Source organism: Pinus tabuliformis, chromosome J (assembly GCF_031772625.1).
Source record: "Pinus tabuliformis cultivar Carrire ecotype Pingquan chromosome J, CPIR1, whole genome shotgun sequence".
Classification (NCBI taxonomy): domain Eukaryota; kingdom Viridiplantae; phylum Streptophyta; class Pinopsida; order Pinales; family Pinaceae; genus Pinus; species Pinus tabuliformis.
In genome coordinates this window covers 1,108,318,466-1,108,345,700 of record NC_142295.1, presented here as the reverse complement: position 1 = coordinate 1,108,345,700, position 27,235 = coordinate 1,108,318,466, and the positions used below count along the sequence as shown (strand labels likewise).

Sequence of the window (27,235 nt, the reverse complement as noted above, 5' to 3'; positions counted from 1 at the left end):
TTGCATGTGTGACAAGTGTCTATTTAAAAGCTTTGTCTTTACCTTGTTACGATAGAGTTTGTCTTTGGTTTTATACATTACGGTTTCAGACCAGTGAATTGGTATAGCGTTTGAGGTCCAGTGCAATTTGACAGCCTTTCCACTTCAATTGGCAATCTGTTGCAAACTACGGTGTTCTGGTATGCGTTATTCTTTCACAATATTCAAGTATAAAGAAAATGCTTGAATCAATTTGATGGACAGAACTGATATCCTTTCTTTACATATGCAACATATTGTTCTTAGTGCCTTCCAGTTGATTGCATGGTTTCAAAGTAAAACACTGTGCGTTCAACAATGAAAGTAGAATATCAACTCTCGCAATCAGCATTAAAGTTATTAGGGTGGTGTCATCCACCTCTGTTCCTAGTGCCCTAGCTCCCTTTGTATCTGCCTATTATCACGCTGAGGGTGGGTTTGGATCTCCTTCCATGCCAACCTGCAGTTTGTGTTGAAAAATAATTATATCGTCTTCCATTTCACTTCATAGACGACTCAGATATTATATAATGTTATCACAAGTTATGTAGCTTTGTAGTTATTATATATACATACCCCATAGCGAGTAATGTGAAAGCCCAAGCGGTCATGGCAGATGCAGCACTAGGAGCCAAATTGTGGGCAGTCCAAACCCGGAGGTGATGGAGCCCCGAAAGGCTTGAAGCAGCTCCTACTACAGCAGCTATCAAAGCAAAAATAACCATGAATCCTGTGGCTTCATTCCCAATTGGAAAATAAATTGGAAAAAATCAAATAGGAAGAGCTATTCCGGGACCTGCAAATTTTCATCAGACAATCAATCAGCAAAACTCTCAACAGCACAAAAACAAATTATGCCTAGAACAATAATATGTATTTTGGGGTTAGACATTAATAGCTACTAGTAGAATAAGTGTGGTCGAGGGCTTTGTTGAGAGCCCATCCAGCAATAACACCTACACCCACATACATGCAGAAGTTCCACAGCAAGATAAAACCCACCAGAGATTTCACTAGTCCACATGCCATTATAATAATACTAGCCATGCTCTGCAAATTATTAGTACTGACCAAACTGACCTAGATTTAGAAATGCAAAAGCACCACTTATTAATGTATACTCCACACCAATGCTTAATCTGTTGAGGGCTAGACAAGCTGAGAATACTTCTCTAGATATCTCCCAAGGGAAGAGATGATGTATTTATGAATGGATGGAAAGTAAACAAGCGACCCTCAAAGGAAAGTGCCAAGGGGGATAGAGACAGAGTACCCCGCAAATGGGAAATAGTAGGAGTGGTAGTTCAATCAAATAGGTCTGTTTATCCAACTCTCAATGCCTTGCCTTACAAGGCAAGGTGATATCACCTTGAAAGCTTTTGCATCCCCATCTTGTCCATGAATCCAGGTTGGAACATAGTTAGTTGGATATTGTTAGAGCAACTCTCCAGCTTTATCAATATATTATGGCATTTTGCATTTCGACTTTCATAGGATTCCTTTTTGTTTGAATATTTTTCCCCTCTAAATTCGAGTCACGCGCAGGATTTGAATATTTTTATTGTATTGGTTGTATTTCTTTCCCTAAGCATTTCAGTGCCATTTGTATCATCTGATACGAACAACTTTCTTTAATTATTCTTTCTGCAACAACTTTCGTTAATTATACCCAACATAAGGTAATGACTTGTTTGTGGGGTTCTGCGCATGTATATATAAGAATTTAGTTTCTCGATAGAGTGTTAGGGGTAATAATTTAAAGAATGCACATAAAATAGAAATGAATTTCAGAGTCACAACATGGAATTTTCGCAGTGTTGAATTTGATGGCAACTGTGAGTTCCGATCCGAGGCTCTTGTATCCAATCATATGAGATCCAACCTCACACATATTTATATTGAGAATTTGACACCATCGCATTCTTTGTTTAAGAAGAAATGATTAGTGAATTGTTTTCAATCTCCAAAGGTTCATGCTATTAGTTTTAGTATGCGAATAGGTATGTCTTTAAGTCTAGTTGGAGATGCCCCCACCTTTGTTCCTAGTGCCCTAGCTCCCTTTGTATCTGCCTATTACCACGCTGAGGGTGGGTATTGATCCCAAAGTGGCTCTGCTCCTAATAAAGCTGTAAATGAAATTTGAGAAAATAACCTATTACTTTATTGGTTCTAATTGTGCCCAAATGAAGACAGGTGCAAGTCACAATAACTGTTCATTTTACAAAATTTCTTAATGACCAATCTTTTCCATGTACTACAAAACCACTGTTTATAGTTCTTACCATAGTCAAACAAGATATAACAGAATAGTGTTAAGACTTGAGGACTTACTTTATCTTTGTACTGCTAAATACAACAATAATCAGAGAATATACATGTTTAATATTGTTTCATATTGACATCATTTTATGTTATGTGGCTACTTTCTGCTCTTTCAATAAACAACATCTATAACAGAATGGAGTTTGCTTGGTACCTCTAGGTGAAACCATATATAATACCCCATAGCGAGTAGTGTGAAAGCCCAAGCGGTCATGGTAGATGCAGCACTAGGAGCCAAACTGTGGGCAGTCCAAACCCAGAGGTGATGGAGCCCCGAAAGGCTTGAAGTAGCTCCTACTACGGCAGCTATCAAAGAAAAAATAACCATGAATCCTGTGGCTTCATTCCCCATTGGAAAATAAACTGGAGAAAATCCAATAGGAAGAGCTGTTCCGGGACCTGCAAATTTTCATCAAACAATCAATCAGCAAAACTCTCAACAGCACAAAAACAAATTATGCCTAGAACAATAATATGTATTTTGGGGTTAGACATTAATAGCTACCAGTAGAATAAGTGTGGTCAAGGGCTTTGTTGAGAGCCCATCCTGCAATAACACCTACACCGACATACATGCCGAAGTTCCACCTACATACATTGCATTTGGTATTATTTTACCTATGTTTCTATTTATTGTTTATTGTACAATTTGCTTTTCCGAATTGGGATGAGTTATTCATTTTCTTTATTCTATATATGTAATTTCATTATGCACATATCCAGCATGTTGTACATACTTTTTGACTGTATATCATGATAATTTGTTATAAACTTTACTAGCCAATTTGGTACAAATGATTGATTTTATTTCATTTTGTTTGTTATTTGAAAGGAAATTGAGAAGCGCATTTCAGTTTATTCTCAAGTACCAGTAGAAAATGGAGAACTTATGCAGGTTCTACGGTATGCAGTTAAATTTTAATGTAACCATTTTTGTCTCATTGCAGATTGTATTTCTGTTAGTTATGTACAACTCATCTTTGCAATCCGTTTTATTATTATATAGTTCCATAACCGGATATCTAAGTGATAGTACATGAACACAGGTATGAGGAAGGTGAATTTTATAAATCTCATCATGATTATTTCTCGGATAAGGTATGACCTTATGAGTGAGCCAATGTCCCGATAACATTTGTTTTGAAGTTTTGGATTACTTATAGATGTTCAAACTAATATATCTTTCCAACTGTACTCTAGAAATTTATTTTATTGAGGCAGTTTCTCGTGCTTGTGATATAGCTTGATTCCTGTTTGTGTTTTTCCAAATTGGGTCATTTTCAAAGATTGAGGCAGTTTCTTGTGCTTTTGCTGTAGCATGGTCTGTGCTTGTGTTTTTTCGAGTTGGGCTATGCATTATTGTAATTTATTATATGCTTCCCCCAATTATTCCTATGTTCTATCTAGATCAATATTGAGAGGAATGAAATGAACAAAGGCTGTAAATTGCCCCATAAGGCATGATAACCTGTTGTCTGATCTTTGCTATTATTGATTTGAACCTTACAAATGTCATCTTTTCTTGCACTTAGAACTGGGCTACCATATTTTTTCTAGAATCTAAACATGTCTTTCATAGACTGATTACTTGTCCTGTCTAGCCAATTGTTTGTGGTTAATAACTACTAAAATTCAGATAGTGCCCAACCAAGTTTGCCCTTTAAACTTTAATTTCCTATTAGTTACTACCATACTTATTAGAATGGCTTGGACCCGCCACAAAGTGAGTGTAATATAATCTATTGCCCACAGTCCTTTTGTAAAATGCGACATCATTTTGATTAGGTTCATGCTCCCAGGTCTGCAGAATTTCCAAACACAGGATCTATACCATACTTGGTTACCTAGTATATGTTTAGGTAAGCTTGGGCATTGCTCAGAGAGTTCACAAATATTTGTGGAAACAGTGTAAAATAAATCAAAGGATATGAAGTAATCCTTTTAGTATATTAAACACATATAACCACAGCTTAGCCATTTTATGTAAATTCTGTTTTGAAGTTTTGGATTACTTATAGATGTTCAAACTAATATTTCTTTCCAATTGTACTCTAGAAATTTATTTTATTGAGGCAGTTTCTCGTGCTTGTGATATAGCTTGATTCCTGTTTGTGTTTTTCCAAATTGGGTCATTTTCAAAGATTGAGGCAGTTTCTTATGCTTTTGCTATAGCATGTTCTCTGCTTGTGTTTTTTCCAGTTGGGTTGTGCATTATTGTAATTTATTATATGCTTCCCCCAATTATTCCTATGTTCTATCTAGATCAATATTGAGAGGAATGAAATGAACAAAGGCTGTAGTGAGTGTAATATAATCTATTGCCCACAGTCCTTTTGTAAAATGCGACATCATTTTGATTAGGTTCATGCTCCCAGGTCTGAAGAATTTCCAAACACAGGATCTATACCATACTTGGTTATCTAGTATATGTTTACGTAAGCTTGGGCATTGCCTAGAGAGTTCACAAAGATTTGTGGAAACACTATAAAATAAATCAAAGGATATGGAGTAATCCTTGTAGTATATTAAACACATATAACCACAGCTTAGCCATTTTATGTAAATTCTGCTTTCCATCTATAGAACCCTATGCTTATGCAGAGTGGAGTTATGGGTATGTATCTTCCCCTCATTACTTCCACTCTTTCCCTTTATAGATTGCCATATCGTTGACTGTCATATCCTTTCTTCTGTGCTACGAGAAGTTCGAGCCTGTCACACTCAACTGCCAAAACCTCACTTGCAATCTAACACCAAGATTTTATTTGAGATTTGCCTCTGATGTCAGATACATCACTTAATTTCTGATTTACTTTTGTCATCACATACATCATTTCATATGCCATCTACCTCCGATGTCAGATAGATCACTTAATTGCACCGATCGCTCACTTAACTGCACCGATTGCATATCAAATTCTGCACCTTCCATCTTGCAACATTGAAATGGTAAGTTTTTTGTTTTATGGTGATCATTAAACACCAGTTTGCTCCAATAAATGCTCTTCATATTGGATTATATCCTCTCCAATATGATCTTGAAGTATTTCAACTCCATTTCAAATCAGTTCGTATATGTATTTATTTATGCACCTGTCAGAAATTTATCCCGCATTGAAGTGTTGTGATCTTGCACACATTTCAAAAATGTTCGTTCCACGAGGATGAACAAGACTATACAAACATCCATTACCCACTGTCTTTCAATCTTTTCAAATGATTACCTCTTGCTTCCAGTAAAATATTCTCAAAAACTCAGTTCCATTCACACTTAAAACCAGCTTGCAAACACATTGAACTCTTTTATAAATTGGCAAAAGCAATGCCTAATTTCTCGCCTACAAAACAAAACTACCTTCTGCACCTACATATTGACATACATCTCTCTGCTTCACATAACATGGAATCCATTAGCATAAGCCAACTTACTCAACTGGCAGCATTGTTTCTCTTAGCACTTGTTCTCATGACTCTTCTGATTATGGACATCGTAAAAGTAGAAGCACAAAGAAAAAGGAAACCAAGAAACAACCACTAACAATAACATCTCGAACAAGGAGCATAGGAATCTATGACAAATAATCGGCTATTAGACTATCCAGAGGAGCATACGAATCTACAACAAGTACTTGGCTATTGGACTATCCATCTACTGCTTCTGCCTCTACAACATCCTTGCTAGGGAATAGAAATAAGTGGCTTTTGGGTTCAATTCTTTTCCTTCTTCTGGGTATGGTTTTGCACAATGATTATGGAGTATATTTGAGTTACAGCTCACATTTTTGAGGATACATTGTCAAAATTCTGAATCTCAGGCCTATTTTTGCATTATTTTACACGTTGTCTCTGTTTTGATTTTGAGCCTAATCCAAGTATGATATGTTCTGCATGGTTTTTTTTACATTTTCTTGTGAGTTCAAGGTTCATCCATATCACTTGTTCTTTGGATTGGTTGATGCAGGTTGTAATGCAGCTTGTGGTCAAAGATGCAAGGAAGCATCCCACCATAAAGTATGTTTAAGACCTTGTGATACATATTGTGCCAAATGCAACTGTGTTCCTCTTGGGAGATCCGGAAATAAAGATATTTACTCCTGCTACGCTAAATACATGGAAATAAACCCAAGTGTCCTATATATCTATATATATATATCTCTCTCTCTCTCTCTCTCTCTATATATATATATATATATATATATATATATATATATATATATATATATATATATATATATATATATATATATATATATATATATATATCATGACAACATACCTAAATGCCCTTGAATGCAGGTGGAATACATTGGTGATTATTGCTTTGTTTGCTTGCATACTCTGGTGTTAGTATAATCTCTGCATTAAATTTATTTTCTATGTAATGTAACTGTTAGCTTTGCTTAACAAAAAATCAAAAATGGATTCAAACACTCTCAAAGGATGCAAATATACTTATAATCATGCCAAAGGATTCATTGATGTTGTTCAAGTTCTCAAATCATGGCTAAAAGTTTTCCACCGATCAAAAAAATTGCAAGGGGAAAGCCCTTTGGAGGGCAGAAATACATTATCGGGAGGTGGAAATACCCCAAAAACCATGTAAAAATCAAGTTACAGGCCTAAGGATCTGCTTTAATCTCAGTCGTTGGATCTGGCCGATCAACGGTCCAGATCGCGTCGGCAAATCGCAGATCGAGGGATGGCAGTGGCAGCGACGTAATGGAACGCCGATGGGCGATCACCGATATCACTATCGGTGTATCGCAATGGAGGACTTATCGAAGGGGCTTTATTATTCGCGCGATGAGCGATTGCCGATATCGCTATCGGCGTATCGCTATCGGTGATGTCAAAGGGGGCGGGCTTTACCATGAGTTATGTTGCGATGCGATGGGCTGAACCCGACTACAGTGCAGCACTCCATTTCATAATATTTCAGGTCTGCGCCCTTCGCGTTTTTAAATGTTTTTCATGTATTTTCTTTGTATAAAGAAAATACAAAGGATGTCTGGCGGGTGCCAATAGCGATGAAGCCCGGACCTGATGGGGTCCGGGAAGCAAAGCATATATATATCTCAAGTCCGCTAAAGCCATTTTTCGTGGTTTTGTGGCGGTTTTGCATGTATTTGTCAAATGTTAAGAAACAAAGGAGGGCATGTTTAAACGTGCATTGCAAGCCAAAGGCGGACCTGATAGTAAATAAAACTATGCCTGAAACCTTTAAAAAGTCAACATGGAAGCAGTGATGGGCGGGAATGAATGTTTTGGGTAGCATTACTCTGTTTAAAAGCCAGAGCAGTCATATTAAAGCCATTCAATGATTCAGCAGCAGCATTTAATTAACAGTATGGCCGAGGAGAAGCAGGACATCGCCGATCAAATCGGAGCATTCAACGGTTATGGGTTTCACCCATATTTCATTCCACCTGCCCAAAGAAGGACCGCAGAGAGCTAGAGGGAGGCAAATCCATTTACAGCACAGCCAGATTCGTATCAAAGGCCCATTCCTGAATGTAAATGTTGTTGGCCCTCATTTATTGATTCCTGCACGCATAACCAGCAGAGCAATTTTGTAAACAAACTCTATATATACCCAGAACAAGGATGTAATAGATCGATGAGTGTTTGATGAATGAGAGCTTATTGTAGCCTTTTAACTTCTGGAGACTGTTAATACTATGATACCTGCAGCTTCTGGTCTTGATTTCCATTAATACAAGCTTCTTTTGCTGTCACCTGCTCACTTTCCACTTCTTCTTCTTGTTCTAGGCTGTGCCTGCTTGCATTTATTTGATGTGCTGTGAATGTTTGATATCAGAGGGGCTGTCATCCCACCTCTGTATTATAATTTAGTGGCTCATTGAAATTGCTTGCAGATTGTTGTTGTTTAATATCAGGGAGCTTTCATCCTGTCTGTATATTAAACGATAGTTCTACAGATCTTCTGACTGGTTGCAGTTGGCCATCACAGGGTCCCGTGCATCTGCTGGTGCAATTAGTTTTCTCCATCATCACCTTTACCTTAAACTGTGAGTAGTTGGTGGTTGAAAGCCTTGTAGTTTGGGGGTCTTCACCCATGTCTGGGGATAGTCATAGTAGGAGTGGTTATCTTGCTTAAATGTGCAGCGTATCTTCATTTATCCATCATCTTATCCAACATAATTGTTGAATTTTTAATGTTCCTGAGCATCACTGATTTACAACCTAGGTGAGTTTCTTGGGGTGATAACATTAATTGGCGCCATTGCCGGGGAGAGGAGAATCGAAGCTCAGCTTCCCTGGGAGAACGACACAGCTTCAAACTTTGATGACAGACAAGGTTTGAACACAGATTTTGGTTGTAATCATCTGTCTGGCGACTCCACTGGAGGAAGGCCATCCTTTGGCGACTCCACATTGAAGTTCTGGCGCAGTTTGTGAGGCATACTAGAAGAAATCCACAGAAGTCTCCAGCTGTTCCAGTGCCTGACCCTGAAAAGATTGTTAACCCGAAGAAAACATCGCAGAAAGGAGCATCAGGATCAGGTAAGCCCAAGAAATCTTATTTGTCTCTGCATGAGGAGTTTTTAGTTGAGGATACACAGTTTGAAGATTTAGAGCCTAGTATTCCTAAAGAAGAAATACCTGCAGAGATTCATAAACCTCCTTGTCCATTTAGTTCCCCTTTGAATCTCAGTCCGAAGAGAGCTTCCCATACTGTCCAAAACATCCCAATATCTTTCCCATCCATTACATTATCTCCTACTGCTCCATCTGTTAGTATTCTTCCACATATTCCAAACATGGCAGGACAACAAGCACCTACTAGGATTGAAAGGATTGTTGCTGCTAGATATGGACCTTTGGTCTTGCCTGCACCTTTAAATGCCATGCCTACAGGAGAATATCAAAAATATATGCCCAAATTTACTGGAACAGAGGGAGTGACAGCAGAAGAACATCTTGAAGCTTTTTATAGTTATGCTGACAATTTAGATATCAGTGAGAATGATGTATGGATGAGAGTTTTTGTCCAGAGCCTTGATGGAGAGGCTAGGAAGTGGTTTAGAGAATTACCCCAGAGATCTATAACAGATATTGAAGCATTAGATGAGGCATTTTTGAAGCAATGGGGAGATAAGAAGGACCTGCTATATTATCATACAGAGTTTGGAAACTTGAAAAGAGAAAAGGGTGAGCCTTTGCCTAACTTCAATAAAAGATTTAATAGAATGTATAGTAAAATACCAACTGAGGTAAAGCCTACCCCCACTGCTGCTAAACTCACATATGCCAATGCTTTTGACTCTGATTTCTGCTTATTGTTGAGGGAAAGACGATGTGCTACTCTGGGTGATATGCAAGAGGCAGCCCTGGAGGTGGAATCCAATATTATGGCAGCAGAGAAGCTGAAGAGTCAGGTTGATAGAAGAAGGCCGAGAGGTGAGACTTCCTCTTCCCCTGCTTCAATTTCAGAGCCTAAGTTAGACAAAATGACTAAGATGATGGAGTCATTGGCTGCTCAAATCTCTAAGCTAAATGTTGAGCAGACTTTAGGCAAAACAAGGCAGCAAAACACATTTGCTCCAAGAAATCCATACCCACTTAGAAAGGCAAATGAGCAGCTACAAATTATGCAAAGGGGTGAAGAAGCAAAAGAATATCATAAAGTGAAAGCTCCTTTTCAAAATGCAGTCATGGAGGAGGAACAGTTTGAAGAAGATGAGGATGAAATTCACTGCTTGGAGGATAAAGGTAGTGCTGCATTTTTAACATTGGCCGAATATGAAGAGTCATTGCTGCAAGAGCAAAACAACTAGAGGTGGGACAGTGGTGCCGTTCTGCAATCTGGTGGGCAGCAGCAAAGATATAATATAAGATCCAATGTAAAGAATGTCAAAGAAAATGCTGCGCAAGAAGCAACTGCTCAAATAGTGCCATAGAATAGCAGGCAAAGAAGACCAACAGCTGATCTTGTTACCCTCAAAGCTCCAGTTCAAGAGGTAAAAACCGCTGATAAAGCACTCTCTTCTTTTAGTTTTGAGTCAGAAGTTCAAAAATTGAAAATAGTTGTACCTCTGGCTGAGTTGGTGAAGAGTGAGTTGTTTAGGAAGCCCATTCTTGAGGCCCTTGAACTAGAGTCTAAACAAACCTCCATTGATTCTGTCAATTTGCAAGATGACAAGCCTGCTATCGTGCTTAGCCCCATGATTGAACCTGCTGATAATAGCTCTCCATCTTTCTATGTTTCATTAACTATCCATGATAAAATCCTCCACAATTGCCTGCTAGACACAGGGGCCAGCCACAATCTAATGCCAAAAACTGTCATGGAAGGGTTAGGCCTTGATATCACTAGACCTTATCATGATTTGTTCTCTTTTGATTCAAGGAAGGTAAAATGCCTTGGATTAATTAAGGATCTGGCTATTACCTTAACCCAGCTGCCCATGAAAAGTATGATGATGGATATAGTGGTGGTTGATGTTCCTCCGAAGTTTGGTATGCTGTTATCTAGAGGGTGGATTAAGAGACTGGGTGGGACATTGCAGAATGATCTATCTTATGCAACTGTTCCAGTGTTTGGAGGAGAAAGCAGGAGGTTATATAGAGAAGCACAACTGGCATATGTTATTAGTGATGAGAAGAATCCTACAAACCATCCCATATATGCAGTGGACACTGATTTTGGAGCTTGCATTCTCCAAATAGAAGAATCTCATAAGGCTGAATTGCAGATCAGGAAACCAACAGCTCAGGCCGAGCATGATACAGGAGGTCAGATTTGGGAGATGTTCTTTGATGGAGCATGTACCAAGGAGACTTCAGGAGTAGGGGTGGTGCTAGTATCTCCACAACAAGAAATAGTTCAGTTATCTCTAAAGCTGGTTTTTCAGGTGACAAACAACATAGCAGAATATGAAGCACTGCTGTTGGGCCTTCATGAAGCCAAAGATAGAGGAATAAAAAATCTGAAGGTATTTGGAGATGCTGATCTGATAATTCAGCAAGTAAACAAAACGTTCCAAGCAAAGCATCCAAGGCTGAAAGCTTATAGAGATGAGGTATGGAGAGTCAAAGAGTTCTTTGATTTTTTCTGCATTTCATATATTCCTAGAGCCCAAAATCAGCTTGTTGATTCCCTTCCTGTCTCTGCTAGTTTGTTCATCCCTCCATTGCCTCCCAAACTAGTGTATGAGGTACAAATGAAGTATAGACCCTCTGTGCCTGATAATGTCCACCATTGGAAATTTTTTGATGATGATGATGAGTTAAATAGGTTACTTCAAGTCATTGATGAGTTCTCTGAAATGCATATTGACCAAAATAATGATGCTTTGCTAGAGGATCCCAAGGCCCAACTTAGAAATAAAATTGGCAAGAATAGCATAGTCCAGCTTCCTAGTAACCATATTCCTAAGGGTCTAATTCCTCTTGAGAGGTTGTTTGACCACAATGATGTGCCTTACAAAGCTGCCCAAAAAGAAGATCAGTCTGAAGTTTGCAAGCATGATATAGGAGGTCCAGGTCAGCCCAAATTCATAAATCTGTCCACTAATCTATCTGCTGATCAGAGTGCTGAATATTGCAAATTAATGAGGCAATTTGCTGATGTGTTCGCTTGGGAGTACAGTGATCTGAAAACATATGACAAGAATATAATTCAGCACAAAATTCCACTTGAGAAAGGCACTACTCCTTTCAAACAGAAGCTGAGGCCAATGAATCCTGTGCTCCTTCCTCTGGTTGAGAAAGAAATTAAAAAGTTGCTGGCTGCTAAGATTATAGTGCCTCTCAGATATTCTAAATGGGTGGCCAATCTGGTTGTTGTGAGGAAGAAGAATGGAGAAATCAGACTGTGCGTTGATTTCAGGAATCTAAATAAGTGCTCCAAAAAGGATAATTATCCCCTGCCAAAAATGGAGCATTTGTTGCAGCGAGTCTCAGGTGCCAAAGTGATGTCTTTCATAGATGGGTTTTCAGGCTTTAATCAAATTGCTGTGCATCCAGATGATCAAGAAAAGACAGCGTTTACCACTCCTTGGGGCACGTTCATGTATGCAAAAATGCCATTTGGGCTGATGAATGTTGGAGCCACCTTTCAGCGCGCTATGGATATTGCTTTTGTGGGTGAAAAGGATAAATTCGTGCTAATATATCTTGATGACATAACTGTTTATTCTGGCAGCCACCATGATCATTTACAGCATTTGAAAAGAGTGTTTTTAAAATGCAGGAAATTTGGAATTTCACTCAATCCCAAAAAGTCTCAATTTGCTTTGGAAGAAGGGAAACTGTTGGGGCATATAGTGTCTGTTGCAGGTGTTCAGATTGACCCAGAAAGAGTCAAAGCGATTCAGGCCTTGACTCTTCCAAGATCAAAGAAAGATATACAGTCTTTTCTTGGCAAAATTAACTTTGTAAGGAGGTTCATTCCTAATTTTGCTGAGCTGGTTAAGCACATAACCTCCATGTTAAAAAAGGGAGCAGAGGTGAAGTGGACTGATGCGGCTAGAAGATCTTTTGAGTCCATTAAGATGGCTATTGCAGAAGCTCCTACTTTAATAAGCCCTGATTATAGCAAGGAGTTTCATCTATTCTCATTTGCCTCTAAGGATACCATTGCAGCTGTCCTATTGCAGCAAGACGAAGTAGATCAAGAGCATCCAGTGGCCTTTTTCAGTAAGAATTTGAGGGATGCTGAACTAAGGTATGATATTATTGAAAAGCAAGCTTATGCTCTTATCAAATCTTTGAAAGCTTTCAAAGTATACATCTTGCATTCCAAAATAGTTGCATATGTGCCCTCTGCTGCAATAAAGGATGTCTTAACGTAGCCTGATGCTGATGGAAAAAGAGCGAAATGGATTGCAAAAATGATAGAATTCAACATAGAGCTGAAGCCCACCAAGCTGGTAAAAGGTCAGGGGCTTGCTAAGCTGTTGGCTAAAGAAAATTGCAGGTCTTTGGACATTGATTTCTTGTTTAATGTAGCAGAAAATGGTCAAATGGAAGAGCATGAAACAACTGAAACGCAAAGAGGACAGTCGGTGGCTGAGAACCTAGCTTCATGTAGCTGGTATGTCGCAATAATTAATTTCCTGCTAAAGCTAGAAGTTCCTTCAGAATTTTCTCAAAGTCAAGCAAGAACGTTAAAACTCAAGGCAATGAAATATTGCATCAATGGTGGCTTGCTTTATTGGAGGGATCCATCTGGGGTGCTTTTAAGATGCCTGCACAAAGAACAGTCAATAGAAGTTATGCAGCAATTTCATAACAGCGTGTGTGGAGGACATCATTATTGGAGAACTACAGCCCAAAAGATTCTCAGAGCCGGGTACTATTGGCCCTCTTTATTTTCTGATGTATTTGCTTTTGTTAAATCTTGTGACAGGTGCCAGAGATTTGAAGGTAAGCAACAGTTGAAATCCCTGCCCCTAAAGCCAATAATTGCAAAAGGACCTTTTCAGCAGTGGGGCTTGGATTTTATTGGTGAAATCAACCCACATTCCAGTGGCCAGCACAGGTGGATATTAGTTGCCACTGATTATTTTACAAAATGGATTGAAGCAATCCCAACAAGGAAGGCTGATCATAATGTGATAATGAAATTTTTATCAGAAAACATTTTCAGCAAATTTGGTTGCCCACATAAGCTTATAACAGATAATACAACAGCCTTCAAGGCAAAAGAGTTGGTGGAAATGTGTGATTCAATGCGAATTAAACTTGTTCATTCCACCTCCTATTACCCCCAAGGGAATTGTCTAGTAGAATCCTCTAATAAAAGTCTGATAAGGATTATTAAGAAGCTGCTAGAGGATAATAAGAAGAATTGGGATGCCAAGCTGAAGTATGCACTTTGGGCGGACAGAGTGACCATTAAGAGATCTACAGGCTGCTCTCCCTTCAAGCTGGTATATGGTACTGATGCTGTTTTTCCCATTCAACTTACCCTCCCTGTGGCAAAGCTGCTCCAAACAGCGCAGAATGAAGAAGATGATATGGCCAACAGAATCACTGATTTAACAGAATTATATCAGACCAGAGAACAACTGATTGAAAAAGCTACAGCGCATCAACAAAAGATCAAGGAAACCTTTGACAAGAAGACAAAAAGAAACAATTTCCAGGTTGGTGATTTGGTCATGAAATGGGATGCTTTTAAAGAAAAGAAAGGCAATCATGGGAAGTTTGATGCTCTCTGGACAGGCCCTTTCATCATTTCACAGATTCAAGGGAACAATACCTTCATACTGAAAAGTATGGGAGGAGAACCAGTCTTTGATGGCCCAGTTAATGGGCGGTTTCTGAAGAACTATGTGATTTAAGGTCTTTTGGCCTTAAAAGCTGTAAATATTCTGCTTTTATTAGTTTTTAGTGTAGCTGTAATAGACTCCATGCCCAATGGAACACTAGGAATTTTGGCTAATTTGTTTGTTGCTGGAAAGGCATTGATCTGCAGGTTCTTGAGACCTCACAGGGAGGATCTCATCCCCAAAAGGAGCCAGTGTTAGCTTTGCTTAACAAAAAATCAAAAATGGATTCAAACACTCTCAAAGGCTGCAAATATACTTATAATCATGCCAAAGGATTCATTGATGATGTTCAAGTTCTCAAATCATGGCTAAAAGTCTTCCACCGATCGAAAAAATTGCAAGGGGAAAGCCCTTTGGAGGGCAGAAATACATTATCGGGAGGCAGAAATACCCCAAAAACCATGTAAAAATCAAGTTACAGGCCTAAGGATTCACTTTAATCTCAACCGTCGGATCTGGCCGATCAACGGTCCAGATCGCGTCGCATATCGTAGATCGGGGGATGGCAGGGGCAGCGACATAATGGAACGCCGATGGGCGATCGCCGATATCACTATCGGCGTATCGCAATGGAGGACTTATCGAAGGGGCTTTATTATTCGCGTGATGAGCGATCGCCGATATCACTATCGGTGTATCGCTATCGGTGATGTCAAAGGGGGCGGGCTTTACCATGAGTTATGTTGCGATGCGATGGGCCGGACCCGACTACAGTGCAACACTCCATTTCATAATATTTCAGGTCCGCGCCCTTCGCGTTTTTAAATGTTTTTCATGTATTTTATTTGTATAAAGAAAATACAAAGGATGCCTGGCGGGTGCCGATAACGATGAAGCCCGGACCCAATGGGGTCCGGGAAGCAAAGTATATATATATCTCAAGTCCGCTAAAGCCATTTTTCGTGGTTTTGTGGCGGTTTTGCATGTATTTGTCAAATGTTAAGAAACAAAGGAGGGCCTGTTTAAACGTGCATTGCAAGCCAAAGGCGGACCCGATAGTAAATAAAACTATGCCTGAAACCTTTAAAAAGTCAACATGGAAGCAGTGATGGGCGGGAATGAATGGTTTGGGCAGCATTACTCTGTTTAAAAGCCAGAGCAGTCATATTAAAGCCATTCAATGATTCAGCAGCAGCATTTAATTAACAATATGGCCGAGGAGAAGCAGGACACCGCCGATCAAATTGGAGCATTCAACGGTTATGGGTTTCACCCATATTTCATTCCACCTGCCCAAAGAAGGACCGCAGAGAGCCAGAGGGAGGAAAATCCATTTACAACACAACTAGATTCGTATCAAAGGCCCATTCCTGAATGTAAATGTTGTTGGCCCTCATTTATTGATTCCTGCACGCATAACCAGCAGAGCATTTTTGTAAACAAACTCTATATATACCCAAAACAGAGATGTAATAGATCGATGAGTGTTTGATGAATGAGAGCTTATTGTAGCCTTTTAACTTCTGGAGACTGTTAATACTATGAGACCCGCAGCTTCTGGTCTTGATTTCCATTAATACAAGCTTCTTTTGCTGTCATCTGCTCACTTTCCACTTCTTCTTCTTGTTCTAGGCTGTGCCTGCTTGCATTTATTTGATGTGTTGTGAATGTTTGATATCAGAGGGGCTGTCATCCCACCTTTGTATTATAATTTAGTGGCTCATTGAAATTTCTTGCAGATTGCTGTTGTTTAATATCAGGGAGCTTTCATCATGTCTGTATATTAAACGATAGTTCTACAGATCTTCTGACTGGTTGCAGTTGGCCATCACAGGGTCCCGTGCATCTGCTGGTGCAATTAGTTTTCTCCATCATCACCTTTACCTTAAACTGTGAGTAGTTGGTGGTTGAAAGCCTTGTAGTTTGGGGGTCTTCACCCATGTCTGGGGATAGTCATAGTAGGAGTGGTTATCTTGCTTAAATGTGCAGCGTATCTTCATTTATCCATCATCTTATCCAACATAATTGTTAAATTTTTAATGTTCCTGAGCATCACTGATTTACAACCTAGGTGAGTTTCTTGGGGTGATAATAGTAACTATATTCATATAAATATTCAGGTGCAGACTGTAGTTGTGGAGGCCAAAAAAAAAGGAGATGTTGTTATTTTCCAGAGTGTGGTAATTTTTTTCCTTTCGCATTGTGATGGCAATAATAATACATTGATTTTTTGACAATTTAACTATGTTGGCTTTGTTGGCTTCATGAATCTCACCCATTTGTATTTCCTGTGTGTTTCCAGAATTTATAGTATTTTATCTTTGACTCAATACTGTTTTATTTTGTACTAGTCTAAAATTTGGTTTGCAAAAAATCTCTCGGTAATTATGAATTTTGTATCCAAAAGCTTTGGATTCACACATTTCATGGGGCAGTGAAATTTTTCACAATAAAACAATGTCTATGCATACCTTGAGAAACATAACATCTTCTCTTTTGCAGAAAAGAGGCCAAGTGAAAGAGCAACAATTTATGAGAAAGCTACAACAGCAAATGGAGGAGGAGGTAAAGCCCAAAATACCAATTGCACAAAGGTTGCCCCTTACAACTGATGAACCACAGGCAAGTTTTAAATTTATGCAAGCCAGTTTATGTATCATGCTGATGATAGTTTTGAATGACTGAATTCCTATTTCAAAAGTTCAATTTCTTTATGTTCATAATGGTTCTTTTCATACCTAGAATAGGTGGATGAAAAGCTTTCCTATCTCGAGAAACAAAGGCAGGAAGAGCTACGACTCAAGAAGGTATAGGTTTCAATTCCACTCTTGACCGTGCTCTTCACTTCAGCATTATATGAAGAAACTTTATTCTGCAATTGAAAATCATCATATGAGGGTATTATCTTTGGAGCGTTGGAAGAGCGTATTTTATCCTTGGCAGACTGTGCAAAGCCATCTGATGTCTGCATAATATTTCCAGATGCTCTCCATGCAATAGAACCAGCAGAAGGCCTACAACCATTGGCCATAGAAGTCTTTTCTTGAATGCTCGGACTTCAAATAAGAAATATTACCTCGCCTTTGGCTGTGTGTGTAAAGGAGTGTTTCACGATGGTTATCAAGTAGCTTGACCAAGAAAGAAAACAGGATTTTACATGTACCACTTTCCTGTTATAAATTTATTTGCTCTTCCTTCCCACTTATGGTTTGAAGATGCATAATAAAAGGTACATTTGGTTTTATTTTTTAATCTCACATTGTTCAATAGCTCTTGTCAGTTGATGAAATCGATAGCAGCTACAAGTATGCTGATAATTGTTGATGACTCTCTAGAATTATTGCCAAGCAGCCATTAGCGTATAGGTGTATCTTAAACACACAAGGTTGTCATTTTTTTCAGTTCTGTCAAGGATATATTGCCCAAAAAAGCCTATAGCAATCATTCAGAGGGTATTATTTTATCTTCCATTGCATAGTTCAACTGGAAGTAAAGGTAGGGAATGACAGAAATCTATAGTCTGAATTTTGTTCACTAATGTTCCTCAGAACTTGTAATCTCTATGTGGTTATTACACCAAATTTTCACAAATGTTTAGTACATACAGCTTTACAGCAACAACCACGCTCTTATGCCCTTTCTACGGCCATCTAAGATGGTTGAGCTTGTACAGCAGAAAAAACAAAAGCTCCAAATGGTGAATGAGAAATGATTGATCTACTCTGCAGAAGACTAACAACAACAACTTTTCCAAATTCTACAATTCAGTCCAGCTCCTGCTTGATGCAATCCAATTTCTACTCATATTTGTATTGTGTTGTCCCTGCAGACCCTGGCAGGGACTACCGCCACGGCAGTGGCTCCTTGTTTCATTAGAAAGTGTAATAGAAAAAACATAAATTAAAAGGAAAATATGCTACCACGAGACCCTAATAAAAATTCTATGTTATTGTATTGTAGAACTGCATTTGAAACTTCAAATCAAATTCTATTACTTTATTTTCAACTACAATCTTTCATCTTCCCCGATAGAATCTTTTTCACATGTGTTCACCATGCACACTTTCTATCATCCTCTTATTCCTAGTACATTTTTGTGTAGTCTAGATGATTTCAATATCATGTGTTTTCTTCAACTCATGTTGGGAAACATAATTAGCAATCACCATTTTATGAACTATAATGAAAAACATAACATGAGATTCAACGTTCAAATCCCTTATGAATTAAGCAAAAAAAATAAAAATACATCATATAGTCTCCTCTTTGAATTGTTACATGATTGCAATATGTGCGCCTAAATTTAGGCACACTTATTTGAAAAATTCTTTTGCAAACAAAAATATTAGCGGTTTCTCCCCTACTAATCCAGCTTGTTATATGTGTTTCCTTCAACGTATGTTATTTGGATCCAATTTTTTTTAGTTATTTCTTATCATAATAATGTATTTTTAAAGAAGTTAAAAGTAATTAGTTAAATTTCTTATTATTGTTGTGAATATAGACCTTAGGCCTTGTGACTATGAGTATAACTTGCTTTAGATTCGAGCTAATAAACTATTTCACAACTACAACAATATAATTAATTATTACAATATTTTATTTTCATTATTTAAAAAGTATGTTGGAAGTAATAGTTTTATGTCATGTGTTCCATGTTTATTACAAGTTGTCAGTGAGTATTCCGAAGTGTTACTTTAGATGTGGTTATTTCTCATGCGTATGAGTTGTTGTTGTGGCATGTCTGAGTCATAGATTGACTTTCTTAAGATCTAGATTTGTCAAATCCTATATATATGTCACCTTTGTGATCAAGAAAAATATGAGAATGATTTGTGTTGTGTGTAATTTTTCTCTCTCTTTCTATTTTCCTAACATGGTATCAAAGCTGGTACTGGTTTGGCTCCATTAAAGGAGGGCCAAGAATATGTGAGGGATCCTAAGTTTTATTATTTTTACATATTTGTATAGATGTGCGAGAGTTTATTTTTAGTGTGTGATTTATTTTTTGCGATTTTTGGTGTGAAGATATGTTTGTTTGTTTGCAACTTCTTCAAGCATCGTGAGATCCTTATATTATTTTGATATCTGTAAAGTTTTTTTTTGTTCTCATTTGCCCAAAACTTGCAAAGGAGTTAAATTCATGCCTGGATGGCTTTGTCAAAGTTGTGTGCACTATCATACTATAAATCTGCAAAATCGTGCCCACAAACTGTACATGTTGCTGCATGGATTTGGATTGGATCTGAGATCTGAGGCATAGGAGTTTCAAGAGGCCAATGATGTATGTCAGAAGTGTTAAAATTGGAGGCATATCTCAATCTTTCGCTTCTACAGGGAAGCTATCTTTGCATTAGATGTTTATGTTGCAATCTTGTTTCGATCTCAAATTTTAGAATTTGCATTTTAAACATATTGAGTGTGGTCAACTCAATATGTGGGTGTAAGTTTGTTGGAATTGACCACTCTAACAAATACTTCTTTGTGAAGATGAAAAAACTCCAAGATAAAGATTGAACTAGATGAACATCATTTGACTTATGTTAAGGATGGATGTGGTGACTTGTCAATGCGTGAATGACAATTGATAGTTTGATGATTATTGATTTTGTAGTTGTGAAATGTCTTTGTCAAATAGTTTTTGATTTCTTTCAATTCTGATCATAAGAAGGGTTGGTGGCTCTTAAATTGGAAGCCCCGATGTCCAAAACATCAATTCTTGTGTGTTAATAAGGTCATATGTTGTTCGATCAACTTTTGAACTCATTCAGTGTCCAGACCCCCATCCTAGCAAATAATGGATAACCAGAAGTGAAATATCCGACAGATGGTGGTTGCTCCATATGACGGTTCATTACTTGAGGCTCTTATCGCAGAAGCCCCGACGAGCTGACGTGTCAATATTGTTGATCTTGCAAAGTTTATCAACGATGGTCAGAGGTGGTTACATTTTAAATAGAGGTCAAGTGACAGCTCAAACATGTGGTGGTGAAAGAGAGATGTTTGCGAGATTCTAGAGTGGATGTGAGTGCTGATGAAAACCAGTCAAACATATATCATATTGTTGTTGTAATATGTATTTTCAATGTTTTCCATGTAAGCATTATGGGAGGGTGTTGGAAGTAATGCTTCCATGTCATGTGTTCATGTGTATTACAAGTTGTCAATGTGTTATTCTAGATGTGGTTATTTCCCATGACTTGTTGTTGTGTCATGTTCCAGTTATAAATCTAATTTCTTAAAATCTAAATTTGTCGAAGTCAGTAATTTGTATCCTATACAAGTAACCTTTGTGATCAATAAAAATAAGAGAATGACTTATATCGTGTGATCAATAAAAATAAGAGAATGACTTATATCGTGTGTAATTTTTGTGTCTCTTTCTAATTTTCTAACAAAGTAGAGATTTGAGATATCTAAATCGGAATAAAAACTGATTGTAAATTTAAACCATCGAAATGCTCAGCTTCAAAGCCAACTGTATGGTCGATGTTGCCGTGGACGTCCAATTGGCGAGCAAGACGCGTCGGGAATTTTTTTTTGTTGATTCAGATCTTAGCGCAGTTGTTGGGGCCGGTGGCCAAGATTTTCAATATCCGTAGCCCCACCTCACTAAAATATGAGTATTTATATTTATATTTATGTGAACATTCACCCTCCTACTGTATCGGATGGATTTCGATGGATTTCAATCTGATGGTTATCGTACAACAAAGAGGCTATGGATTCCATGGACTCAGGAATGGCCGTCACCCGAATACGATTCCGAGGTTCCTCCACCAATTTGGAGATGATCTCTGCAACCGGTTTTCAAGTTAATCCATTTAATTTCGTTTCAACTCCGCAATGGAATATACTTTTTCTGTATTACAAATTTTCATGGTGCTTTGGTTTGTGCAGTGTTTGCTCTCTTTTCGTTTTTTTTTGTTTGCCTACCGGTGGGTTCCGTAGATTATTTAGCTGATTAAAATATTATATTCCATGTACGGCAATGGATAGGAAAACAATCATTATTTCCATGTTTTTACGTAATGAATTTTCTTTTAATGTATTGATTGAATTAAGTTAGCATACAATTTCAAATTTAGAATGATACGAGTCACAAAGGGTTTGTAATCCAAGATAAGATTTGTTTTACAAAAATTCTATTGTCTTCTCACTTATGCATTTGCTCTAAACCCTATAGTATTTATGTCTAATTCGTGAGTCACCTTGCATTAAGCCTTCTAGAACTGCTTGTAAAGACATGTTATCGACATACAAGATTAAGACGATCAAATCATATTTATTTATCAAACACAACTTTGAATATCGTTAGTATTTAAGATATGATTATTTGAATAGAAGTATAGATGATAATCAGAGTTACTTATTTATGTTTAATCTTGAATAAGAATCTAAAACCAATCATTAATTTCATAATAGTCTCCACATAATTTCTTATGCATCATTAATTGTACTTTCCACCGTACCATCCCACTCTAAAAGATTTATATTATCTCAAAGTATATAAATCTTGTCAAATTTTATTAATAATTAAAATTTCAATAATAAAACGTTGTATAATATTTGTAAAACACTTTTATTCTATAAAATTTGAATAAATAGTTTTAAAAAAAATAAAAATTGGTAAAGCTATTTTTCAAAATAAAGCATAGAAAATTAGATCAATTTTGATCCTTAAAATTGTTAATAAAAAAGGAGAGAGAAATAAATAAATAATAAACACATAAGATATTTTCAATTTCATAACTCGTGTGGCTTTGGATTGATGGTGAATGTGTGGAGTGCTAAAGAATTCTTTGCAATAGGTCACATGTTCAAATTCCCCAAAAAAATTAGCATACAAAAAAATAGATACAAAATTTCACATTATAACAAGATTTAATTAGACACATGGTACGTAGGAACGGGGATGTCTATCCATCCCAAGTGGACATGGTTTATTTATTGGAGAAACAACAATTTGTAAATACATTGAAGGAAAATAAAAAAATGTAAGATAGAGATGGAAAACATGTAATTGAGACTCACTAACAACAAGGCAAAAATTCAATATTGCCTAGATGAGGGGAAGCATCCCAAAATTCTCTAGACATCTAGATAACTCCAATAGCCACCTTAAAGTGAGAATGCATTACCAAAAAAATAGTAATAGAGATAGTGGTAATATTAAATATGACACCATAATAACCTAGTAAGTCAAAAGGGAGGACACTATTCTTACTAACTGTTATCACTCAGGTTGTTCTCCAAAAGTTGTGAGAAAAGGGAATACGGCCGAGGTAACCACTAACCAATCTTTTAGATGCAGATTCTAGCTAATCTGCACCCAGAGAGGGCTCTCTCTTTATGCTTTAGCTTTGTTTTGGGGTATATTAGGCTAGTTATGAAGTACATGGATTTGTTTGACTTTTGGATGGTGAATTTCAACAGAACAGGGGAGCAAATATGAAAAGTTCAGTCCATTGAGTTAATGGAGTCTATGAAGATGAACTGCTGGATGTGATTTCTTTGATAGAGGGAGGTACTACAGAGCAAGGTAATCAACCATGAAACAAATTGTAAGCTGGAATCAGGTGAGATGGGGTCAGAGGGTGAAGGGCAACTAAGAATCCTTCATCATGCTAACACAGGGAAAGTGGATGAATATTACCAGGGAGCAGTTAAGAATTCCTTAGCTATATCCAATATGTAAGAACCAGGGGAAATAGGAGCAGTTAAGAATTCCTGCTTATGCTAATTCTGAAGAAAACATAAAAAATAACAGAGATTGAACACAGAGTATAGTCAAGTAAGTTCCGGGTTATTCTTTTTCCCTGTTATTCAGAATATGATATATAAATTATATATAAAACACAGAAACAGAAAGACATGAGTTAAAAAGACTTATTGATCCATGAAGTAATTCGAGAATTCTGTAACATGGTCCTCTGCCATCAAATCCACAGCCAGAGAGTTTAGCAACAACGCATTCCAACAACCTTTTATTCAGATGAGTTCTCAGATTTACAGCGCATTCCCAGAATTGTATCACCAACCCCTAATACTTAGCTTGGGGAGGTATTTGTACAAAAAGGTTTACAAAATATCTCAATGAGATAATATCTAGCAATAAATTCTTCTACCTACTCTACAGGAGAAGTAAATGATCTTGGGAACAGAGAGAAATGAATGCAGAAGTAAGAGATGCTGTGCTGGCCACTCAGTTGGTGAGATGCATTGATTATTTGCTCAGCGAGTCGGCCAATGGACACTTTACTGAAATTCTGCGCTGCTGGCGTTGCTTTCTTGGGTGATTTAATTGCACTTTAATAGACCATTTCCCAGCGCGATTTTTTATCTACTCTTTTTCTTCACTTTATAATATCTGTTGCGTTATGGGAAAAATAAACAAAACTTTGAAATCCGCCTACAAAATTTCCAGCATACTCTGCCACCACTGGTCATCTGGTAATTGGTGTCTGCGCATTTTTATTAGAGTTTCATCAGCATCCGTGTATCTGAAGAAAGTAGGCTGGACTGTGAAAATATGCCTTACTTCATGCTCAATAATAATAAAAAAATTCTAAATTGTCATACAGGCTCTGTCCAGATAGGAGTGCCTTCTCTCCTGCAGAACTTGATTATGCTGTGACTTGATTATCCACATATGTATTCAACCTGTGTACATAGTCTACATGTGTCATTAGTCTGTAGTCATCAGTTAATAAACTGGGAAGACCCTTTTCCTCTAAAGCTGTAAACTTCTGTGTGAAAGCATTTATCTCCATTTGCATGTCTTGGCACTTCCTCTCCAGATTTTGTATGAAGTTCCTCATGGTCAGAACTCTTTTAATTGTTAGGATGGTGCTGGTCCTATCCCTGATATCCAGTGCTGCCAGTTGTTCCTTGGTGTGGGTGTTCAAAAACTGTATTAGCCTATTGGCCTGCTCGGGCATGTGTCCCAATGAATCCCTGGCCTTTTGAATTTCTTCTTGAGCTACTGTCACCAAATCAATCTGCTCATGAATTATCTATATTGATGTCCATATATCAATGATGGATTGGCCAATGTTGGCCCACAAAATGCCCCTGATTTCTCCCAGAGGCTTGTCTAAGGAGAGGTCTTTTTCTAATGCCTTTACTTTATTCTCTAATGCTTTTACCTCCCTTGTTTTTTCTACCACAGTCATTTTAGATTTATCATAACTAATTTCCAACTTGGCCAATTTCTCTTTAGCATCCTTTAATTCTGATACTTGGAGTCTTAGATCCTCCATAGCCTTTATCAGTTCCTCAGTAGTCATGGTAGTGTTGCTGCCTGCTGTTGTTGTTGTTGAAGTACTTGGTGTTGTTGATGCCGGGACAGTAGGAGGGACTGCTGTTGTGACTGTAGAAGGAGCAGTTGTAACTATTGGAGCTGTTTGAGAAGGTTGGGAGGTCGACTCTCCCTGCTTTCCTTGCAGTTCTTTCTCCAATGCCTTCTCCGTTTCTGCTAATCTCTCATTCATTTTCATTAGCAGGTCCATCGTATCTTCTTGTGATTTTTGTTCAACAATCTCTGTAGTTTGGGGATGCATGGTAATGGGTAGCTTGAGCTGCTTCCTGAGAGTTGCAATGTCTTCTTCCTTCTTTTTTATTAATGCTTTGATGCCTTTGGCATCCTTGGGATCATGTCCCAGCTCTATGATAATCTCTTCCAAGGACTTGATTCTGTTATGCTTAGCTAAAGAGGAAGCTTTTTCCAACTCCAATTGGGCAGAGGTATTACTTAAAGAATTCTGCAATTTGTGGGCCAACAATGCCTTATTTGCCAATGTGGAGTATACCATCTCTCCAGTTTGCTTATGCAATTCAATCTGGTCCATTGGCTAGATGTCTTTGGCTAACACTTCCAGATTGGTCTTGATGTAATCAATAGCTGATTGTGGTTGCTGCATTTTGGGCTTGAAGTGACTTAGGATCATCTTTCCTTCTTAAATGTCATATGCCGACATTAACCTTTGTTGATTTGTGGGGGCCATCTTCAGTATGTGATTATAAAGTTGAATTCTTATTGGCTCATTTTTTGCCTTTATTTCAGTAAATTTCCTCTTAATGTCAGAGCCTTGCTTGCCTTATGGCCTGGTAGAAGAGAATTCCACACTATGTTGTCTTTCGATCTCCTGCTTGTGTGAACTGGCCGATGTTTTTGTGACCGGGGATGTATCCTGGCTGACTACTCTTTCTTCCCTTAGACTGTCTGTGGTCTCCTGAATAAACTCCTCCTCTGATAGGGGGTTCAATCTCTGCCTTTTTTCCCCTGGTTTCTCTGCAGAACCACTAATCGGTGTCTCTTCTTGCCTGTCCCTTTTCTTGCCTCTCTCCTCATTTAGAGGAGTTTGTAGTACAGGGATTTCTGGTGCTTTTGTTTGAGCTGGAGGAACCTACCCTTGGCCTTGTTCCTTTAATGTAGCTGGTTGGTCCGTCATTATGTCCTGCTCTGAACCTATTACCTCTTTGCCCTTTACTGACCCTGTGCTGGCTTTTTGTGTGGGCTGCTGAGAAGTCCCGGCAAAAGATGTATCACTTCTTGTGTGTTGAGGCAGCTTGAAGGATACATGTCCAAAAGAGTCCAGGTCAAGCGCTTTTTCGAGCTCTTTCATGGCTTTTTCCAATTTCTCTTCCTCAGTAATTTCTTCAACTAATGTGCCTTCTACCCATTCTTGTTGGTTAGCATACTATTGAATTTCAGGGATCTTGTGGTGAACATATGTTGTTAGCTTGTTTTTCACTTTTCTATAACTTATGAAATGATCAGGGTCATATGGTGCCTAATAAAAACATTGTTTCAATTTAAGTTGCTCCCCTAAGATCTTGTTAGCCTCTTCCCAGGCTTCCCTTTTATTGAAGACAAAAGGGCCCAATTGATTTCTTATTTTGAGCTGTGCCTTTTTCTTGGCAGCGTAGAAATGAGTCAAATCTGAACTAATAAATCGCCTGAAGTATTCTAGGGAAAACAGTCTCATAGGCACATATTTCGGCAGTTTATAGGGGCACAACTCACAGCCACATATCCTGATCCCAGTGTGATTCTGGTAAAAGTACCAGTCACCTATACTGTAGCCCTTTGAGAGATGTAAAATTTTCTGCATTTCACCAGAGAGTCTGGTAGGAGGTGTTGTCATCAATAAAGAAGAGGCTGGGTGTATGAATAGGTCAATGAATTCACAATGAGTATAAGGGGAGTCACTAACACGGTGGAACACTGAAGTCCAGAAGATTACAGACCTTCGCTCTCCTTTGAGATCCAATTTTCTAAGGGGAATTTGAAAACTATCTAGTTGATTGTACAGTAGCAGATGATATATGTATGATGTGTATTTGAACACTCTTTCTCTGTCCAGGCTCATGAATTGCTCATGGATCTTATCAGTTATGAAGGTGGCATAATCATATTTGACAGCAAGGGGTTGTCCTAGAGTAAACATGGATAACAAAACTAAGGTAGTCTCATCAACATACTCACTGGTTTTAAATCCCAATATGTAGGATATCATGTCAGTAATGAATTTTCCAGCTTCATTGAACCAGACCTGGTTAAAAGGAGGTGGTTGCCTGGGCTGGTGATCTGGTCTCATGAATAACTGAGCAATTTTGGTTATCTCTGAATTGGGCAGTTTGGCACCTTGGTC

The 27,235-nt window shown here is 38.0% G+C and overlaps 1 protein-coding gene and 1 pseudogene across 1 annotated transcript; both read right to left on the bottom strand.

Annotated features, from left to right (window-relative positions):
- Positions 1 to 405: 405 nt before the first annotated feature.
- Positions 406 to 1,047, bottom strand: LOC149230934 (membrane protein PM19L-like; annotated as a pseudogene).
- Positions 1,048 to 2,345: 1,298 nt separating this feature from the next.
- LOC149230933 (membrane protein PM19L-like) lies at positions 2,346 to 26,206 on the bottom strand. The gene is made up of 4 exons (XM_089381477.1): positions 25,992 to 26,206; positions 2,846 to 2,928; positions 2,520 to 2,739; positions 2,346 to 2,361 (listed from the first exon to the last, which is right to left on the bottom strand). The coding sequence occupies exons 1-4, from the start codon at positions 26,204 to 26,206 to the stop codon at positions 2,346 to 2,348; spliced, it is 534 nt and encodes a 177-aa protein (XP_089237603.1).
- Between the last annotated feature and the right edge of the window lie 1,029 nt (positions 26,207 to 27,235).

What these genes read in the sequence shown, in the direction of transcription:
- LOC149230933 (XM_089381477.1), bottom strand. Translation starts at nt 26,206, where the DNA reads ATGAAAGAGCTCGAAAAAGCGCTTGACCTGGACTCTTTTGGACATGTA. An exon ending in TTAAAGGAACAAGGCCAAGG is followed by an intron (nt 2,929 to 25,991) that starts GTAGGTTCCTCC and finishes CAATGTATGTAG; the next exon opens with GTGGAACTTCGGCATGTATG. An exon ending in TGACCACACTTATTCTACTG is followed by an intron (nt 2,740 to 2,845) that starts GTAGCTATTAAT and finishes GAAAATTTGCAG; the next exon opens with GTCCCGGAACAGCTCTTCCT.